Source organism: Neopelma chrysocephalum, unplaced genomic scaffold (assembly GCF_003984885.1).
Source record: "Neopelma chrysocephalum unplaced genomic scaffold, ASM398488v2 Primary Assembly neopelma1_77, whole genome shotgun sequence".
In the NCBI taxonomy this organism is placed as follows: domain Eukaryota; kingdom Metazoa; phylum Chordata; class Aves; order Passeriformes; family Pipridae; genus Neopelma; species Neopelma chrysocephalum.
This window is the reverse complement of record NW_020897738.1, coordinates 3,262,391-3,283,194: the sequence shown is the minus strand read 5'-3', so window position 1 is coordinate 3,283,194 and position 20,804 is coordinate 3,262,391. Positions and strand designations below refer to the sequence as shown.

At 42.4% G+C, this 20,804-nt stretch overlaps 1 protein-coding gene and 1 long non-coding RNA gene across 5 annotated transcripts in view; one reads left to right on the top strand and one right to left on the bottom strand.

Annotated features, from left to right (window-relative positions):
• Nucleotides 1–14,804, bottom strand: part of IFT81 (intraflagellar transport 81) — a 45,482-nt gene extending 30,678 nt beyond the window's left edge. For 2 of the 4 annotated variants that reach the window (XM_027689469.1, XM_027689472.1), the window contains exons 1-7: nucleotides 14,518–14,803; nucleotides 13,614–13,717; nucleotides 12,373–12,553; nucleotides 9,425–9,514; nucleotides 8,329–8,394; nucleotides 7,901–8,011; nucleotides 6,562–6,646 (exon numbers count right to left, since the gene is read on the bottom strand). In XM_027689469.1, coding sequence (XP_027545270.1) covers nucleotides 6,562–6,646; nucleotides 7,901–8,011; nucleotides 8,329–8,394; nucleotides 9,425–9,514; nucleotides 12,373–12,553; nucleotides 13,614–13,717; nucleotides 14,518–14,661 — 781 coding nt within the window. In that variant the 5' untranslated portion in view covers nucleotides 14,662–14,803. Of the gene's footprint in view, nucleotides 1–6,561; nucleotides 6,647–7,900; nucleotides 8,012–8,328; nucleotides 8,395–9,424; nucleotides 9,515–12,372; nucleotides 12,554–13,613; nucleotides 13,718–14,517 lie in introns of all 4 variants that reach the window. The other 2 variants (XM_027689471.1, XM_027689470.1) reach the window with 2 other exon arrangements.
• Nucleotides 14,805–15,055: 251 nt separating this feature from the next.
• Nucleotides 15,056–18,103, top strand: LOC113970524. The gene is made up of 2 exons (XR_003535193.1): nucleotides 15,056–15,466; nucleotides 17,744–18,103. It is a non-coding gene; the product is annotated as an uncharacterized LOC113970524 (long non-coding RNA).
• The last annotated feature ends 2,701 nt before the right edge of the window (nucleotides 18,104–20,804 follow it).

The window sequence follows — 20,804 nt, the reverse complement described above, 5'->3', positions numbered from 1 at the left end:
GTAAGACTTGGCTCTTGTACAGAGAGTAATTCAGTCTCCTTAACAGTTAACTTATAAATAAACCCAAGTACATACAGATAAGAACAATTCACAGGTAGAAAAATGCGACAGAATAAAAGGAAACATCTATTTAAATTACATTGCAGAGTCTGCACTGACAACAGGCAGTTTAGTGCAATTACTCCTCTGAGACAACTGTGCCAAGGACTACAGGAGTTGGAAGTTACATGTCAGATGAGAGTGGGAACATGTATTTCAGAGTAGTTTTTATGATCTAGATGACTAAAAGGTAAGTACTCCTGGTTCTTTTGCTCTATAAGACAACTTGCTGGAGTTGGGGGTTTTTGTTCTCTCCATATTTAGGAGAAGATGGAATTGCAATGAAAATTGCCAAGAAAAACAAGAAGTTCACAATTTTCTTCTCTTTCATTTACTGCACAAGCAGAGAAGAGCACAGAGATACAAAAGTACAGCTGATGTTGCTGAAACAGAGATGGGAAAGGATGTAGATGAAAGCAGATTTTGGTTCTCAGGCTAAAGAGCCTGACTGATAAAACAAGGTCAGAACGAAGTGAAACAGCCCAGGAAAAGGGCCCCCCTTTATTCTGCTGCTCTTCACCTCTCCCACTCTGCCCTGAGAGATCCTCCTCACCCTCTGCTCCCAGCCCAGGCTGCCAGGAAAGCTGCCAGAGGGGAAATAAGCCATTAGCTCTTGAGAAAACCTCAAGAACTGGAAGAAAGAAAACAGACCCTGGGGAAAGCAGCGCTGCCAACAAAGGCAAGTCAACACAAACTAAATATGAGTGGGAATTCCTCTTTTCCAGCAGTTTAGTTTGTTGGTTTCTGCATTTATGGAAAGCAACACTACAGCAGGACCTTCTCCCCTTGGTGGAGAGGCCATTTATTTCATGCAAAACAGCCCCCACACTGGTTTGAGAGCGGGAAAAGCAAGTTACTCTGTGTATGGAACAGCCATCGTGTCCTTGGCACTGCAGCTGCACATGAGAAACACACTGGGACTTCCTGGGAGAGATTTCCCAATTCTTTCTTCCACAGGAATTCCATTCCAATCCTCCTCAGCCCACCACAGAGCTGGGCATGAAGGACCACATTTTAATGTCTCACTAGAAATCTCCCACCTCTGCAAATGCAGCAAAGCTGCTTCCCACGTCCCCTGGGAGCTGAATTATCACCTCAGAACTCACTGGAACACAACTCCCAACCTGATATTTATAACCAAGGTCTTTGGTGTGGAAATCAATGTGATATTGATTATTCTGATATGAAATATTAATATTTTAATTAAATCAAATGAACTTCTTGGTTTTCTTAGCAGCAAAAAAAAAAATCTGCATATATAACCTATACTTTATTTCTTGTGCTGTTCCAATTTTCTGATCAAAATGTACAGCCCAAAGGATTTGTCGTAGACAATAAACTTAGCAAAGAACCACAAGAGCTTTGATAAGAGCAGGGACCTTTTGACTTCATGGGCTATAACCTTGATCACTATCTGATTTATTTCCCAAATAACCTCAGAGTTGCTCCCAACTCCTGTCACACCCTGACTGGTTCTTGTGCTTATTCCTGACAGAGCAATGAGCAACAAAGCGAGTTAAAACCTGACATCTTGATGGGGAAAGACATGATGTCAACATCCCTCATGACTAATGTTTCTTCCCTAAATACATTGGATATATCTTCCCTCTCCTTCAATTCAACACATGGAGAAGTAACTACTGAAGAGCTACTTTAGCTGCTTAACAGAGCCTTAAAAACCCAAACATGGAGCAGCTCTTGGTTCGGGGTTTTGGGTTTTTTTGTTTTGTTTTTTACCGTGAAAAACATTCTTTTGCAAATTCCCAGGCCTGAGGTAGAAAAAAAAAAAAAAGCCAGCATACTTCAAATCTTTCCATTACACATATAAATTCTGTTTTTAATGTTTCAACATTGACTTATGGTTACAAAACGTACACACGTAAGCGGCACAGAAATCTGGCTCTGTGCCCTAAGGTTATTTTAACAAGGTTCTGCCAACCACGTATTTACATGTGCAGAGCTATTCAGAGCAACTCCTCATGTTTTCCATTCAAATTTTTTCATTATTATTATTATTATTATTATTATTATTACAGAGAGAGGGATGGGAGAAAAGAGTTTATTCCTGCTTGCTCAGTCATGTAGAGGAGAAGCGACTTTCTCTGCATAATTCTGCTGGTGGACCTAAAACTTGACTCACCTCACACTCAGGTTCCCACTTCTTTTCCCACTATAGGGATGCCAACTGCACATCCTGGACCAGAACCATTTGCAACAGGAATTCAGTATTTTAAAAGGGGGGAAAAAAGAAAGAGGGGCCCTCATTTTATAGATTCTCTGCCAATACTTTGTTCAATATCACATCAGAAGGCCACGACAAAGGCACGGCTGGAACAGACTTCCAACATCAAATCCCTTTCTGCAGGGACTGAAATGATTCCCTCCACAGCTTCCATCGCCACCACTTCCAATTTCCCTCTGTTAAACAGGGATTTTAAACAGGGATATTAAACAGAGGCCTGGGACATGCAAACACTAACAGATCAATCATCCCTTCAATACATCCTTGAAAATCTGAAAAGCTTCCTGAATTTGCCACTGTAAATTTTGCTTTCCATGTTTATAATTATTATTAGAGCTCTTTGAAACCTCTCTGACCTTTCAGAGTTCTTCTTGAGTGTTGAATTGTCCCAGGCTGCAGTGATGGACATCTCAGAGCCCAAACCAGGGGCAGTGTGACTCTGCTCTTGCATTTTCTCCCAGAAATAAATGTATGGATATCACCTTATTTATGACACTGGGAGCTCCTGTTCCCCCATTTTTATACCTGACTCACAAGTTCTTTGCAGAGTCACTTCCTAGGAAAGAGCCTCACATTCCATAAATACATTGCATATACGTTATTCCTGGAGGAATGCCGTGGAATTTGGCTATTCCTTAATATAGAACCTGTTGGCATGGGCTTGGCTTCCTAAGTGATTCCAGTCACTTCAAATCAACAGTCTCCTCATTATTCAGTCACTTCTCTATTTTTATTTCCCCAGGGATCATTTGCTATTTTCTTGCAGGAATCTGGTGAAAATACTAAACAAAAAAGAGCCAAACCCCACTGGGTGATGATTCCACTTTTTTCTAAACCTTCCACTAAACTCCCCGGAATCCTTTTAACAGAGGTTATGTTAAATTTTTGCTGCCTTGTTTGTTCTTCAAAATGAGGTGCAAGAGTCAAAGACCTTAAAAACACTATCAGTCTTACCAACCAGACTTGTATTCTCATCAGAGATACCAAATTATCTTAAAACTGCTTAACTCCCCCCTTGCATCAATTGTCAGTGACTTTATAATAAATAATATCTTCTAAAGATGGAAATAAAGTTCCACCTGAGCCAGTCTCTTTTATCAAATACTTCTAGAACTTTAATTCCAATGTGGTCTGCAGTTTTGGAGGAGATCATTTAACGTTGGAATTTTAGGGAAAGGTGGTTCTGTGGAAAAGAAAAATGCTAATGTTTTCTATCAAATGGAATATATAAATGATAGCTTGCTAACTTTCTATTTTTCATCAAGAATGAAAGAAAATAGACATCTGTATAAAGCAATTCCTCCTTGACCGGTGTCTGTGAAGTTCCTAGTGTCCTAAATCTATTACTGCACATAAACTTAATGAATTTTATAAATTACACATTTTACTGTTTATCAACAATCATTTTAACACATTCTTTAATCAATATTTTCAAGCTACTCATCAACTTTTTTCACATTTTTGCCAATAAAGTGACCAATAATGTCCTGCAAAGTGGACAGAGACGAAGAATTTCAGTCATTCAGTTCGTTTAACAATTTGTGTTTGTGCCAGCAGAGATAATCAGAGCAAAAAGGTGGCAATCCTAGAGAGAAAACATGAGCTGGGTTATGGTTATTCAAACTGGTGGCCAGTGTGAATAAAAATATAACTCACATCCAGAACAACAACAGGAGAAAACCCTCCAGAATCTCCAAATTCGGGTTATTCAGGGCTACCAGCAGCAAATCCCTTTCTAATTGAACTACATCCTGAGTAGTATTGAAGTTAAGAAATAGGGAAGGGCTGAAGTTAATAAACAGGGAAGGTTCTGTGAAACCATCATCAATTTTAGTCTCCAGAACAGCTCATAACAATCAATGATACAACACAAAGTCTTCTAAATATTATGTTTCTAGGAGTTAAGAACCTGCTAACCATAAGCTGTATTTTCCTGGCACATTCAGGCAGGCTGATGCTAATTATATGCTAATGACTCTCAGGAATACATGGGAGTTGCATTTCTTAAAGAGTTCCTTCACATTTCTTTAAAGCACTTCATCCTAAATTAATTATGAAGTCATCAAATCCATAAGACAAACAACAAAGCTTCTGCTCATGAACAACTTCTAACATTTTATCTTGCCTAGGAAGTAAAAACTGAAGTATTAAAATAGTGAAATATTAAAAATGGAAGAAATTTCTTCTAAAGGAAAGGATCTGACTTCCAGTGAAACTCCAGCTGTTGGACTGTCAGCAGACAAACTACACTGCTACGAGGAGGCAGCTGAGGTGGCCAAAGGGAATCTTCAAACTAAAATACATTGTGCTAACTGTAACCCAACAAAGCTTTTAAAATAAATGGAAGCTTTTAAAATAAAGGCACTATGCAGCGTGTTGTGGTCACCTAATTTCAATCATTAAAAAAACAGTTGGCTTTCTCTAATTGCTGCTACAGGCAGTGCCTTTGTAACTCCAGTGGGGAAGAGCAATTGCAGAGCTGAGTCCTGAAGTCTTTGTCTGGGCAAAATTTCAACACAAGTTTTCTTAAGTAATGACTCCAAGCTTTGCTTCGGAACATCTAAATACTTTTTGTTTTCCCCTGCAAGTAGGACTCAAGATAAGGAAATTAAATATGTTAACTTTATTTTCATCTCAATGATGACATGACATATTTACTGGCTTTTTATTATGTTACCTTTGCTTCTGTGAACTGAACCCATCAAGTTTCCATTGGCCTTTAAAAAAACCCAGGAACTAAAACAGAAATGTTGATACAGCTTTGCTGTATAAACTCTCTGATAGCTACTGCAAAAAAAGGAGCAGTTATAAAATCCACTGCAGGGCCCTGTGAGTGAAGAAGATGGTTCAGATATTCCCTTAGTTCCACTTGTGGTTCAGTGGCTGATGAGCATCATAAAAAAATGAAGTAAAATTACAAAGTAATAACAACACAACGAGGTGGAGACTGAAAAAAAACTTCTTTAACTCAGAGGAGCTTCCAAAACAGTTCAGTGATGCAACTGAAACAACAAATGTTCTTGAAAGAGTAGGACAATGACTTGGTTTACTAAATTTAAATTGAGAAATAGTCAGATTCTATAATTTTGGAATTAATTTATACATGTTTCTATGGCATGTTTTTCACCACAGTAACCCAGAATTCAACTGGAAAAGCCCCATGGAAGAGACAGGTTACCTTCCATACAATGAAGTATTTCCCAATAAATCCACCCCAATACCTGCACGAACAGCACATAAAACCTCTGTCAATCCTGTGATGTGTTATTAATAACCAAATGTGAGGGACAAACTGAAAGGGGTCAGTGATTTGCAAAGATCACACATATCTGAAACACTGAACCCTCAAAAATTATCCTGGGGGGTCCCTCCCAACTCAGGAGATTTTATGAGTCTGTGACTTTAAACTGACTCCCAGTTTTGGTGTCAAACTGGCTGGATAATCCTTGGCACATTTCCTTCAAAGTGACTGAATCACCAGAAACCTGGAGGTTGTCAAATTGTCCTTTGGAGACAGTTAGTTACACATTTCTCTAGTAACTGCAACTCCTTCCACCTCCTGTTGTTATAGATGAGCATGTGGAACTAACTCACTCCACAAGGCATATAATTTATTTTGCTTTAGTTATTTTCAGTCTGAGATATCACTGAAAACAAGGAGAAGCAATCTTGCTGTTATTAATGTAATTCAGCAACATACAGCTCAGTAAGTTACAGTTGTATAGAGAGAACAAAGAATTTTCATATATAAACAAATATACTAATATATAAATATAGAGGCTTCAATATACAGATATGTCTAGTATCTATATATTTATATTTATGTATTTATAATCACACACATTAAAAGTGTGTGCTGTGTATATAAATATAATTAAATATAATCTACAGTCTATTAAAAAAAGCTGAATTAGGAAATAGCTTTATTTTTGGTACCTTACAAAACTACAGCACAAAATTGCACTGCAATAAGAAACAGGCCTTAAAGCTCTTCAAACAAATATTTTATAGAAGGTAACTAGAAAAAACACTGAATAAAACAGTACTCAATGTATTTGTCTATTCACTGAGAGCATTTTTAAGAAGCATTATTTCACCAATGCCCAGTTACAAACATAAAAGGCATAAAAGCTTAGAAAACACAAACATTCTGACTGAGCAAGAGGTTTTGATTTAATTTCTGCCAGAGAAGTGTAACCCCTTTGTAGATCACCACTTACTTTCAGGTTTTGAATCAGCTACTGCATCCTGCATCTCCTTCAGCTGGAGCTGGGCTCTCTGCAGCCTCTGCTCTGCGTGGAACAACTTTGGAGAGAGAATTGGACACACATAAGCTCATTCCCTGGAAATACATATTCAAACAACTAAACCAAAAGAGCAAAAGAACCCCAAACAGAAAAAATGGCAGCTCTAAGCATCTGGTGAGTATCTGTTCCACAAGGGAATGTGCCAGACCAAATTTTCAACACTTGGCCTGGGTTTATTTGATATTCCCTAATGTTAAATGAAGAGAGGATTCTTGTTCTTCCAAGTGATACTTTATGGCAGAACTTCATTCAACAATTTTCAACCAAAATTATAAGTGGCTTGAGCATTACAACAACAACAAAAGGCAGCAAGAATCACGATTGCAGGTGGTACCTGTCCTTATCCTACAGTCCTTGCAATGCAGCTGAGTTGTCACAGCAGTCCACTGTCCATCCCAAGAGCAGATGGAAAGGTTCTTGCCAAACAACCCCCAGCTGATTTGCATTTTTATGATTTATGGAGATGTGTACTGAGAACTGGAATTAGCTGGACGTCACATTCATTTTACTTGTGATCTCATTCAGGTTCAAGCAAAGACCCAACAGCTTGAATTCCCATTGATTCCACATGCAGACACAGACTGCAATACAGGAAATCTGAGAGGTTCTCCCCTTTTATTACAGTGTTGCAGTTCAGGCTGCAGAATTTGATGAGATGGTGTAACAAAATGGCACCGGATTTTATGAAAGTACCTTGTTTTGACAACATAGGTCAGGAATAAAACCCACCCTCATACTCGGAGGTGTTGACATCCAACGTGTTGACAGCTTCCAGTGCTTCTCAGGACACCACTTTTGTCAAACTCAGGGACCAAAATCCCAAGGTTGCTCCTGAATACATATTCCCCCCACCCAGGGAGAAGCTGAGGTACTTGCTGTGCTGCTCAGCCCCTGAAATCTTGGTGCAGATGCACGGAGATAGAAATCAAACCAAGGAAACATTTGCTCACTGCCATAAATATGATGAGTTCCCTTTGGGTGCTCCGGCAGTAAGTCATGGAACGTTTCCTGGGAACACTCAAGGATGATGTCAGTGGCAGCTGAGGCAGCCAAGTACCTTCACTGTGCTGATCAAAACTTGCAGGGTCAAGCCTCTTCCCTTAAAACCTACATAGATCTTTTAAATGGGATTTCATTTTCTGGGGTCGGGAGAAACTCTCTACTGTTGGTCCTGCTGTCTTTTTAAAATGCCTGATTCCCAAACAAATCTCAACAGCTTTTTATTTTAATAGGTGTGTTTTCATGTCAGTACCTGACTTTTTTGTTCTTGTTTCTGTTGAGCCAGAGATTCTTCTCTCTCTTTTTCCAAGCGGAGCTGTCTTGCTATTTCAAGCATCCGTTGATGATTTTGTACTGTCTCCACCTACAGCAAGTGGATAAATAGTGCATGTTGCTGTCAGATAGTTGAGAAATACATTAAAGGGATCATATGTCTCACAAGCCCACTTAGCACTTCCTTTCCATGCACGTTACTACTCAGAAATGACAGCAAAGTACTGGACTCGAGATTCTTAAAAGCCCTGGACTGAGGCCTGGGAGATTCCCTGTAGGTCAATTAGTTACTCGACTCCTTCCTAGACATACAGTATGTTTATCTTAATCCCTGTTTGCATTCCAAAATCAGAGTTGCAAGCCAAGGATTATGACACTGAAATGGAACAGCGTTACTTCTCTTATTACCCTCTTCTTGAGACGCTCTACTCTTTTGACCAGTTGATCTTTCTCCTCTTCCATTGCACTGATGTCCTAAAAAGCAGAAAAAAACATATAAATAAATATTAATTTATTTACCATGTACGTTGGATTGGACTAAATTCTCTTCTAATTAATATGAAAATCAGAATTCTTCTCTGACTATACGGAGGTGGTTGTAATTTTATTGATCTACGATCAGAACACCCAGGATTCCAATCTCTTACTTCCCCCACAGTTCCCACTCCCTCTATGCTAACACTCCTCATCTGCATCCCTGAGTATTAACGTGAACATTTAAAATGAAAGCAGGTGGATTTCTCTAAAATAAAAACAAACAAACACACACCACCAAGGAAAAATCAGCACGAATTCAACATCTGATGCAGTCTGACATATGTTCTTAATGTCACCATCATTACCCACTTCCTGGCAGACCATTCTGCAAGAAGCTGCATATGAGGGATGTCTGCTGCCACTTTTTGTATTAGAACTGTGTTAAAAGAAACGCTTTCTAGTGCTGAAATATGTATCTGATTATTATTTTCCTTTAATCCTATTTTACAACAGCAGGACTCCACAGATTGATAGTTATGAGAGAAAGGGAAATAAATTCTCCAAATGTACATCTCAACATTTGCTTGGCTTGTCTATATGTCCCCTGGAAAGCTGTACACAGGCTTAATTATTTTGCTGAAACAGGGCAAATATCTTTACTTAACACTTTATCCACATGGGTTCATCATCACTGTTGACTTAAGCTCTTAATTCATTCAACACCCTCTGGAATTATTACCCTGTATCAGGAAAGCAAAAGGCTTTGTATGAGTTTGCACTCAGAGGAAATGGAGTTCTAATATTTGGAAATCATGCTGAACAGAGTCTTGGCAGCCTCATTCCCCAATCTGCTCCAGAAAGCTCCGTTCTGAGCACAAGCAAAGACTTTCTGCTCTGTTTGCCAACACAGCACAGTCTCCAAAAGGCAGCTGCAGAGCCCACCAGCTCTGGCCTCTACAACTTACAAACTCAACAAAAACAGGGCTTTGAAAAACAACGAAAGAAAAGCTGTGCATTTTTTTTTTACCCTTCTTATCTCTGCAGTGGATAAACCAGATATTTTGAGCTGCTCGTACTCCTTATGAAGGTTTTTAAATGCTTCCATGAGTTCTTCATACTACAAAAGGAAACAGAAATTGTGCAGAATGAGCTCTGTCTGGGAATTTTCAGATCAACACATCACTTTATTACTATGATAGTATATGTAGACAGAAATATGGTGAGAAAAAGAATAAAATGCATTTTTTTCACTGCAAAAGCTTGTCAACTTATAAAACAGAAATTAAAAGATCACAGTGCATTGTCTTGCATTTAAAGGTCCAATCAGAATTTCACAATTTCTTCAGTATTTTCATCTCTTCCCTTGTAACACACAGTGTATTTTCAAAGCAGAGAGATAAGATGTTACCTGAGAGGGACAAATCCATATTAAAAATTATTCTCTCTTAAAAATAAATCTGTGTATATCACATCTATACATTTATCAGCCCCAAAAGGAAGAGCCTGACCTAACAACACACTCAACTGAAGCCATAGGGCTTGAATTTGCAGGGTGGCCCAAGAGCACAGCTGAGGTAACACGTGAGCAGTGGCTGTGACACGTTGCATAACCCGGGTACCTCGCAGGGATTGATTGATGCAGCTCAGCACTCAGGGAGAAGGAGACAATGTGCTACTTCCACACCAGCACAGTGCCCACCAGGAATCTTAAACTGAGAGGCAGTGTGAAAGTCTGTGTGGGCAGAGAAATAACAGGGGACAGAAAGAGTTTAGAAATATGGAGAGGAAATAAATTTAGATTCGACTTGGAGAAATGCAAGCTGAGGTATAAGGGAAGATAATCTCCACAGAAACAGCCATTCAATGAGATGGAAAAATCTAAAAAGAGAATATCGAGTCATTTTTTTACTTCCTGGAAAGAGCAGTTGATATGAAAGTTGAACACAAAATGGCAACAGCAAAGGCCAGTTCAAACAAAGGCATCAAAGCCCTGAGCAGTGAAGCAGCAATTCCATTCTATAAAACCCAGGGGAACCAGCATCCAGAGTGCTCTGCTCAGGTCTGGTTGTTGCAGTTTCAAGCACAGACTGACAAGCTGGAATGAATTCAAAAAAATAGCAATAAAATGGCTACTGAGAAGATGATAAAACCACAGAGAAAGAGCTGGATTGAATGGCAAATAAAGGTATGATAAGGAATGCACAGGCTGGACAAGGAGGAACAAGTTAGGAGTGAAAACCCAGCTGGTTTCCATGATGCCACTAAGGCACTGTGGAAGTCCTTGAACGAAAATGAAATACCAGGTGGTCCCTGAGCAAGTGCTTTCACTACTTCTGCTGTCCAACAGCTTTCCTTTGTGTGTCTCTACCTCTGTCAGAAGAGGAGTTTAGGAAATCTTTTCCTTTCTGGACACAAAATTTCAAGACCAATGGCAGGACTCAAACAAGGGCAGAGCACAGTTTGATGGATCATAACAAAGGGAAGGCTCTCACTTTTCACTGTGGGTACCCCCACATGCACCTGGAATATGGGACACACTCAAATGACCAAAGAACACCCAGGTTCCTATATGGAAAGAAAGATTCCTGGCAGCTGGGAGCAACTCAGTGAAGACTAGACAACTAAATTAATGCCTGAAGTTGCTAATCTTTTAAATTTTAAACTGCAGACAATCTAATGTGTAAATCCTAACACAGTGGGAAGGTGGTAGGTATGCTGAATATCTTGTATAAATAATTTACAAAACTACATTTGAGTTTGATTCTACACACCCATAAAACCTGACCATGTTATAAAGTGTCCAAACCCTCAATATTTGAAATTTCTCTTAAAAGACACCACTGCAAGCCTGTATCTAAATGATTTAGGCTAAATTCTTTAATTCATTAGTATCTAAATATTTGCATTGTCATGTTAAACTGCAGTAAGGGATTCTATTACCCCAGCTTCTGTTTTGAATTAATCAGCAGGGTATTAGTTTAATAAGATGGTTCTATTACTGTAATCCCAAAAAGGAACACATCTTATGTAATGGAAATTATGGAGGTGGATATTTATACATATTAAGACTGTGACATACTGAAAAAATATACAATCTGAATTGCTTTCTCTCTTTACTACTTCTGCTGAGTTATCCCAAGTTATAAATCCAATATTGTTAGAGGTAACAAAAAAATAAAAGGCTTGGTCAAGCTTCAGTCAGACTGTTCAGCTTTGCTGGTGCACAGTTAAAAAATTGAGTTACCTGTTACAAACACTAAAAACCACTGTGGTTTCATAAAACAAAAGGCACAGAAAACTGGATAAAAAAATTTAAGTAAATATGTACCTCAGATAATATAGATATAAACCCATAACTTTGGTTCACTTGAAGTTTTACAATTCAAACCCACCCAGTCTGACTATCTAAAATCAACATTCAATGCTCACAAAAGAAGTGGGAACATAATAAGTAGGAATGTCAGCACAGAAAAGGGAAATCTTTTACTTATTCACAAAAAAATAAATGGTTGAAGCAAAAGTGGAATAAGGCTAATGCAAATATTAGGCATCAGATACTATCAATTGACAATCATGACTACCAAATACAATCAACTGACAATTAGGAGACATTGGCTTTTGGTGATAACATTTTCTGGACTGCTTTGAAGTGGTAATTTACAGTTAAAAACATAAGTGTCAGAGTTCATAAGAAAAAAAGATGTTAAAAAATTAAGAAATAAAAATCTGTCTAAGGCAACATGGCTCTGGACACGATCTGGCACCCAGTACTTAATGGGCTGAAAGCCTTTTAATTCAATGCTGCCTATTAATTTCCAAACTCAGGGTTATTGGAAGGAAAGTAGTCAAGACATCTATTTCTTATTATGAATCTTTGCTCATCCTTGATGCCAACATTACTCCCAGATTCTTTCATCCCTCCTCCCACCAGCACTTTAATTCATGTAAAACATTGGCGCTCATGAAAAACGGTACCTGTTTGTTGATGTCAGCCACAGTATCATCCTGGAGAAACTCTGCTGGCACTTCCAGTCTCACTAAGAAACGTGCCAGGTAAGCTCTTTTCTTGAGTTCATTGGTCCTCTGCAGAAGCCAGTGTAAGAGAGGATGAATGACAGGTTTGCTCCCAGTGACCAACCCCTGGCGAAAAGCACTTCTGTGTGACAACAACAGAGAAAACACCAAAAAATCTCACACTAAGGAATGCTGGCCTGGAACAAAGAATTTGCAATGTTTTGATGCTCCTTCTCCATTGACTAATGATTTTCTTAATGCTGTTAAAGCAGAAAATGCTCATGATGAGGCTGAGAGGATTTGAGTAGTTCAGTCTGGAGGAGAGAAGGCTCCGGGGTGAGGAGAATCTGAAGGAGCCGACAGGAAAGATGGAGAGAGATCATTTACAAGGGCCTGGAGTGACAGGACAAAGGGGAATGGCTTTCCACTGACAAAGAGTAGGGTTAGGTGGGATGTTGGGAAGAAATCCTTCCCTATGAGGGTGGGGATGCTCAGAGAAGGTTGCTCAGAGTAGCTGTGGGTGCCCCATCCCTGGAAGTGTTCAAGCCAGGTTGGATGGAGCTAGGAGCAACCCGGTCTAGTGGGAGGTGTCCCTCCCCATGGTAGAGGGTCGGACTAGATGGTTTGATGGTTTTTAAGACCCCTCCCAATCCAAACCATTCTGGGATTCTATGATGGCAGTTTGCAATTTCGAATCCCCATTCTGCTCCCTTAAGGCAGATAAAACCCCCATAACGCACTCAAAAGGATAAAGCCAGGAGGGACGACTCCTGGTTCCCTGCGGCAGCCTCGGGGAATGCCGGCAGGGTGCGCGGGGCGCGGGATTTGGGGATCACCTGGCGCAGGTGAGTCGCTCCCGCCTCGGGCGCTGCGGGGACGGGCCGGGCAGGGCCGACCCTGCCGGGCGGGCAGTGCCCTCTGCCGGCAGCGCCCGCCACTGCACCTGCCCAGGTGTGGCACCGCACCTGGCACCACATCCAGCATCCACAGGGACACGGCAACAGCTCTGGCACCGTACCTGGCACCCCATCCCAACCTGTGAGACCACACCTGGGATCCCATCCCAACCTGCAGGACCACACCTGGGATCCCATCCCAACCTCCACAGGGACACGGGAACAGCTGTCACCTGAACTAAAGGTCACTCCCACATGAGCAGCAAACAACGTTTTAATGGTGTTTGCAGGTAAAAGGATACTCACAGGTCTGACACATTCCCTGGAGGTTTGTATTTGAGAATTCCAAGGAGACTCAGCATTCTTTTGGCTGTTTGTTCTGGCAGCTCCTCTCTAATGTCAACAGCATGCTAAACAGTTTGTAGAAATTATTTAATTAATGATTTATAGGTAATAATAATTATTATATCATAATATTACAAAATATTGTAATTATGAAGTTAGTTATTTTATAATAATTTGCTAATTATTGTAATTATATTGTTAACTATAATTAATTATAATTATTATATACTTCTTTGTCCAAGTAGTATCAATTAACTGGCAACACTAAAAGAATTGACCTTATAACTTTATCAAATGATAGTGAGATACTCTGCACAGAACATCTCTTTTATCACCAAACTTCAATTCTCTTCTAATTTCCTCCAACATGCGTATTCACGTAAATTCATCCTAAATTACCATTCTCCCTGCTGGCAGGAATCATCTATGCAGACACTCTGAACACATCCAAGAAGGAATTCGGGCATCCTGGCACTCCAAGGCACAGGTATCCGTGCCCCAGATGTGTGAACATGTGTGTGCAGGGCACAGCCTGACCTTGCCCTAGGAACATGACGGTTCTCAGTATGAACCAACATCTGTATCCTGAATTTCACAGGGAAAACATCCAGTGATCAGCCTCTAGGGACAGGGATCCAGTCCCTGCCCCAGGGAACATCTGCTGCTTTGCAAATATTTTTATACACTCAGATGTATTGACAGGAAGGATTCTTGCCAGGCACATTTATTCCCAGGAAGATCCATACAAGCTGTTTTGAAAAACCAAGCACGCCACGGGATTACACTGAGCCAGACCCAAAGAAAAGCACATTTCGGTGTCAAACCCACTGCAAGAGGTGTGAGCAGCTCTGAGCGCCCCCCTTACCTTCGGGTCAATCTCGCCCAGAACATCATTGAGCAGCTGCAGCAGCTGCACCGACTCCAGGGAGTCAAACGAGATTAAGTTGTAGTTCTTCCTGAAGGGCTCCTGATTGAGCTTCTCGACAATGAACTGCATTTGGTCACCCATGGCGGTGTCCCGGGGGGCACCCGCAGAGGACACACGGCGGGTGCGGGGGCGGTGAGCTGGGCCCCGGGGGCGGAGCGGGCCGGGGGCCCCGGGCCAGGCCCGGCGATGAGGCCCCGGCGGAGCCTCCCGGCACCGCGGGGACGGTTGCTGGGATACGGCGTGACGTCACTTCCGATGCCACGGCGGAGCGGCGGGAACCGGGACCGCGCCGGGCGGGGAGGGGGCGGGGTCTGATAATGAGTGGGCGGGGCCAGACTGTGACGGAACTGGGTTGAGCTGTGAGGGGGCGGGGCCGGATAGTGTGGGCGTGGTCGGGTTGTGAGGGGCGCGCTCTGTCTGTGGGAGCGTGTCCGGGGTGTGCTCAGGGGCGGGGCGAGTGTGGGTGTGCCGGGGCGGGACCCGCCGGGGCGGTGCCCAGCAGGTCCTTCCGGGCTCTCCCGGCGGGTCGCGGGTTCCCGCCCGCTCCTCGCGTGTTTCGCTGCCCTCGCAGCCGCCGCAGCCCAAGGAAGCCCTCCCGGTGGCCTCGCGGTGTGCCCCGGGCAGCCCTTCCCGCTCAGTCCCGTCCCGTCTCCTCCCCGCCGCGAACTTTCAGGGGCCGCGCCCGAGGGCGCCGTGAGGGCTCTGGGGCGGACACGGCACAGGGAAAGGCTCCCGCGCGGCTCCGTCACGGCACAAGTGCGAGGAACGGCAGGAACAGGTCCGAGATTCACCCTCCGCAGGATAAACTTGGCTCTGCGGCTCCTCTCGAAGGAGGTGGTTGTGGCGTGTGTAGGAGATGCACAAACAGATTGCTGCAGTTACCCAAGTAAGGTTTCTGGCAGGCTCTGACAGCACAAAGGGGCGTCGAGCGTGGCTGGTGTGGGTGTCAGGTGAATGTTACTTCATTCCGTTGAAATGGAAAGGTGTGCAGAGGATCCGTGTGGAACGGGAACGTCGGTCCTGCGCCCAGGCTTCACCCCGGGACAAACGGCAAATGTATGTTCTCGGGGTTGGACATCAGTTTTCAACCTCAAAGTACCCATAAATATGTAGTGCATAAACCTGAAACAGGGACAGCAGCTCCAAAAACACCAAACAATCCAAACCAGACTATATATTAAAGTGAAACTTGTTCATGAAATCTCTCAATCTGCAAGGTTTTTCTTGCAGATCCTTCAAAAGCTGTGCTTAGACCTGAAATAGGTGGATTTTGGAGCCTCTCTGCTGTTGCACTTAGGTTCTTGGATAGTCTCAGAATCCCATGCGAGTGCCCAGATGATGGATTAAAATACGCAGTGAGTCATGTTAAATTGGTGCCAATTGAAATGCACAGGTTGTAAATCACTGCAGGATTTGACTCAGTAAGTAGCATAACTAATACTTTGCAATTCTAAGCACTGCGACTATCTTGGATGAGCTCTTTTTTTCCTTCTGAGAAACAGAAAGCACTTCATAAAATGATTTAATCAAATGTAATCCCCTTCTTCTCGGGAAGGCTGAGCAGTGACACTGCATTGGTGTCCAAGCTTTTAACTGGTTAAACAATCACAAAAGGGATGGACGGGTGACTTGTGGTTGTTCATGAAAGCTGTAGGAGAGCCAGGAACATAATCCAGGTCTCTTGACTCCTGGATTTGAACTTTAAAACCAGATCATGTTTCCTTTGTTCTGTCAGTCCATATACTGACCTTTAGCAATAGTATTTACCTACAAGTTCCCAGAAGAGATCTACTTTCCCTTGTCATGCTCTCCTGGTATCAATTACAGTTTTCTCTGGTGAGTATTTTGAGCATGTAGGACACAGAGAGAGCAAATGAAAATGGTATTTCTGCTGGAGGCGCTGGGGCCAAACCTGCTTCGTGTAGACTGAGTTAATGGGTCATAGGGAGTATTGCCTATGGGTCTGCCACCACTTAATCCTAGAGAAACACTGTTTCTGTAAATACCATCACACAGCTTTTCTTCAGAGGGGAGAGATTGTGCCTGTGGTGTTGAGAATGGAGAGGGGTCTGTGCTGGGTAAAGTGGGATGGTGCTGCTCTGAGATCCTCCTCTATATCAGATTATTTCAGTCCCCACACTGAAAGGACTGTTCCCCTCTCCTCATATCTCTCTAATTAGAGGTTAGAGAGGCAACAGATAAAGAAGAGGAAGGATGTACAAAAACTTTAGAAAATGCCAAGATAAGAAAAAAAGATGGTGAGATGGAAACCCATGAAGTCTGATTGTTCTGACTCTGGGGAAGGAGACCTCCATGACCAGAGATCATTAAAAGTGGACTGGCTGAGCTAAAAGTGGACTGGTCAACAACCAGCTTGTTGACCTGTTGGAAAGCTCAAGTGACTGAAGGCAGGAGCAAACTCATACATTGGAGCCCAGTTTTGTGGGACTTTCCAACTTGTGGAAGGCATGAGAGATCCCCTGTCATCCTTTAAGTTTTAGGTTGACGCAGTTCTTTCCTCCAACAGTTTTTTGCTCTTCATACGAGCAGCCCCCAGAGCCATTCTGCTCCCCCAGGCTGCCTCTCCTCTGCTTCATATTTACAGTCTGCAGTGGTGTCTGAATATTCAAAATTACTGCTTAAAAAAAAAAAATCAAGGCTTAGCTCAGTGCCTTGACCTCTTTATCACAAGAGAATCTTCACAGACATAAAAGAGATTATAAGCTCTCAGTGCAGCCTTGAGTAAATATTACAGGAAGCAGCTGAGATATTTGTTTGATGCTTAACTTGTCTTAAGTTATCTTAGTTGGGGGATGTGGTATCTGGGTCAGGTCTTACAGATTGAGGGCCAGTGTTCCAGCATATTTGTTCTATAATTCTCTGGTCATTTTCCACATTCCCAAGTTAGTTTGTGCAGAGAGTGATACAGGTTTTGAAGCAAAGTTTCCTAATGACATGAGAATTATTACAACTATTCAGCCCTATAGTTCCACCCCGCTCTCTGGACAGAGTTTATGTTTTATATTGCTTGGGAAAGGCTTATGGGAGCTGCTCATTGCAGAGGCAACGTGTGGCAGAAAGAGAACAGAGCCTGCAAATGAACTACCCAGAGCTCTCCAGTCCTGCCTCATTGCTCCCTCCTGCCTTTCTCCTCCCTTTACAGCCACTGCTGTGTGGAAGCTGCAGAGCAGAGCTGTGAGAGAGCTCGACCACAGAGACCAGCAAATCAGAGCGGGAAGAAACCTGAGCAAATGAAAATCCTGCTCCAGGGCCAGAGAGATCACCTTATATGGGAACATCATGGGAAAGAGATGAACACGTCCGGCCGAGCTGCTGAGGTCAGATCCCAAACAGAGGGGGGATGTTAATGTGAAAACAAGAGCATTTATGAAGAGAAGACAACACTTCTGTTTGGCTTATGCAATCTGAGCCCTCCTGTTTGTCTCTTTTATTATAAACATTGTGCTGTGTGTATGTACACATAGGTCTGGCTGTGTTATATTAAAATTAATTTCTTTGTGGTTATTTTGATACCTAAATGCATCCCAGGTCTCTTTCTGGTGCCCACTTGCAGCTGTACTGTGGTCAGCTAAAGCCTAAGGAGGGATCACTGATGGCTCAAAAAATGAAGCTTGTTTGTGCAGAATGCAGCTTGCTCCTGTGAGCTGAAGCACTTAAGACAATGCCAACAGCCAAAAAGCTTGTCTGGTTTTGAATGTTTTGCCATGACTACAGCTGTAGGTGATTTAAAATACAGAAGGATTGGAAGAAAAATACTAGATCTGGTTTGTAGGGTATTTTGTGCCTTCATGTGAGTCTTCTGTTGCAAGGAGAGGCCCCTGGTCCTTTTAATCTGAGTCTAATGGATTCTGACCCAAACTTGTGTCTTTCAGACTCTGAGCCTGAGATTTACAGGTTCCACCTTGACAGCTCTGCATCTTTGCAGCCCCTACTCCTGTGTGTACAGTGTCAGATGGTGGCCTCACACCTCACCTTGACCCCCTGGACCAGATGCCAATAGTTGGCTTGGAGCACAGTGTCCAGCTCTGGCTTGTCCATGGCTCTGTGGAGTGAGAGAGGCCACAGCCAAAGGATGTGCCATGTGTTGGCTCTCCTGAGAGGAGTAGTGACTTCATCACTCCTTTTTAATCCCAAGACCTGATGCAAAACCAATCTAAGACCAAATAGGATGGTGTCCTATGCAATGGGAGATAAGAAGCTGGAGATCTCTGTGGCCATCGATGACCCCAGAGTTTGCTTTGCCACTGCCCTGTGCCTTGCATGGCCATTGCCACCCCTGTGAAGTGGGTGTTGTGTGCATCCACCCAGTCCAGAAGAGCATTACACCTGCTTTGCACTGGTGTGAAGTGTTGGGTGGTGGAGTCAGGCCCAGAAGGAGGTCAGTGGGCCCCTGGCTTACATCCATTTAACCTCAGTTGTCCCAGTGTTTCTTCAGACTGGCAGTGTCTGGTAGTACCAAGGAGAGATGGTACCATGGCAGCAAACGAGACCATTGATCTGGTGTTAGACCATCTTGGAGGGTGGATGTAGTTGTGGGAACTCTGAGGTGGGAGAGTGGCATAGGATGTTATCTAACAAGGTGGGGTTGCTTGGACAGAGTTAACTAAGCGTCCTCTAAAAAACACTCGTGGTTTTGTTTCTTGCCATGCTGTCTGTTTTTGTTTCTTGTCTGAAAAATCCAAAATAACTCCACTGATTACTCTCAGATTTACACCAGTGTTTCTGAGATTAGAGCCTGCTCTGTAGAGTCCCTGTTCAAGGTCAGATGAAATGGCAAGTCACCCCTTGCAGCAGATTCCAAGAACAATAAGATGTTTTAGGAATATGCAATAATTGATTGCCTCTAAAGGGCAAATTTTCCTCTGTGCTGCCAAACTAGGGCTGTTCTCAGTGATAAGTGTTTGCTGAACAAAGTCTGCCGAGGTTCATGAAGTTGGTTTCATTCTCCTGGGAGGGCAGCAGGCCAGGACATTGAGCACACTGATCCCAATCACACAAACAATCAAGTCTGCAGGAAATTCAAGTTGCCTTCCTAAGGTTCCATACCCACCTACTGCTGCTCAGAGCTGGGTTCCCACTGCCACTTTCCAACAACATCGTTATCCCAAAGCACTGTTCTCCTGAAGGAAAAGGCTGAAAAGCTGTTATAACAGAGGATATAAATAAAGGAGCACTGAGCAGTTGCTTTGTATTTCTGTTCTGCTCTCTATCTGTTGTTCAGATCCTATTTTATCACCCTCCAGAAAAGTCTGTTGTTAACCTGACATGGTGCAAGCGCTTGTAGCTTGTTTTTCAAAGCAAACCTTTTATATCACTTTTATGTAGTGTGGAAAGTACCTTCTGAACATACAATAGTTTTTCAAAGTTGACAGTGCTTTTATGAGTTAGAGGAGCTGGATGACATTCCTGTCAGCTTGAAAACAGAGCTGTCCTTCCTCCTTAACACATTCAATTCATGAGAAAGCGAAAATGTTAGACCAAGGTTTTTGAAGGAATCAGCATGAGACACAAAAATAGTCACTCTGAAAAGTTAACAACTATGTATTTTAAGCTCTTTTAAAGAAAAACAACATGGAGAGGACACCACCGTTGGTGACAGAAAAAGTCAAAGTCTAGGTACACAGCCATGCAGCACGGGTGAAAGTTTTTGAATGACATCAAGCCCTGTTGCAGTTAATTGGTGCTTCACCAGTGGCATCTGAAGGGTCAGGATGTCTCCTCGTTGTCTGTATCATTTGGGATGGGAAAATAGAAGTTCTATTCTTGCTACATCAATTCACTTCTTTTGGACAAAGTCAAAAGTTGCAAAAGTGAAACCAAGGCAGAGTTTGGTCCAGCTGATGCACCTTACACAAAAGTTCTTTCAACTACTTGAAAATGTCCATCTGACTTTTATCTTGCAGTGCGTTTTATCCAAGAGTGATACAAAGAAGCTGATACATTATATTTTTAAGGGCTTATTTGTCCTTCTAGCCAGTTGTATAGTCATCGCTTACAGATTCTAACAGGAGAGGATGAAGTTCAGTTCAGTTCAATTCACACCAGTATGAAGGGAGTGGCTCACACAACCAACAGGATCTGAGATACAGCAGAATACACTGTCCCACTGCAGGCAAGTCTTTATTTAATGTCAGTCCTATTCAGAATTCCAGTTTTCTGCCCACCTTTATATCCTTGCTTAATTTGCTCACATTGTTGAATTA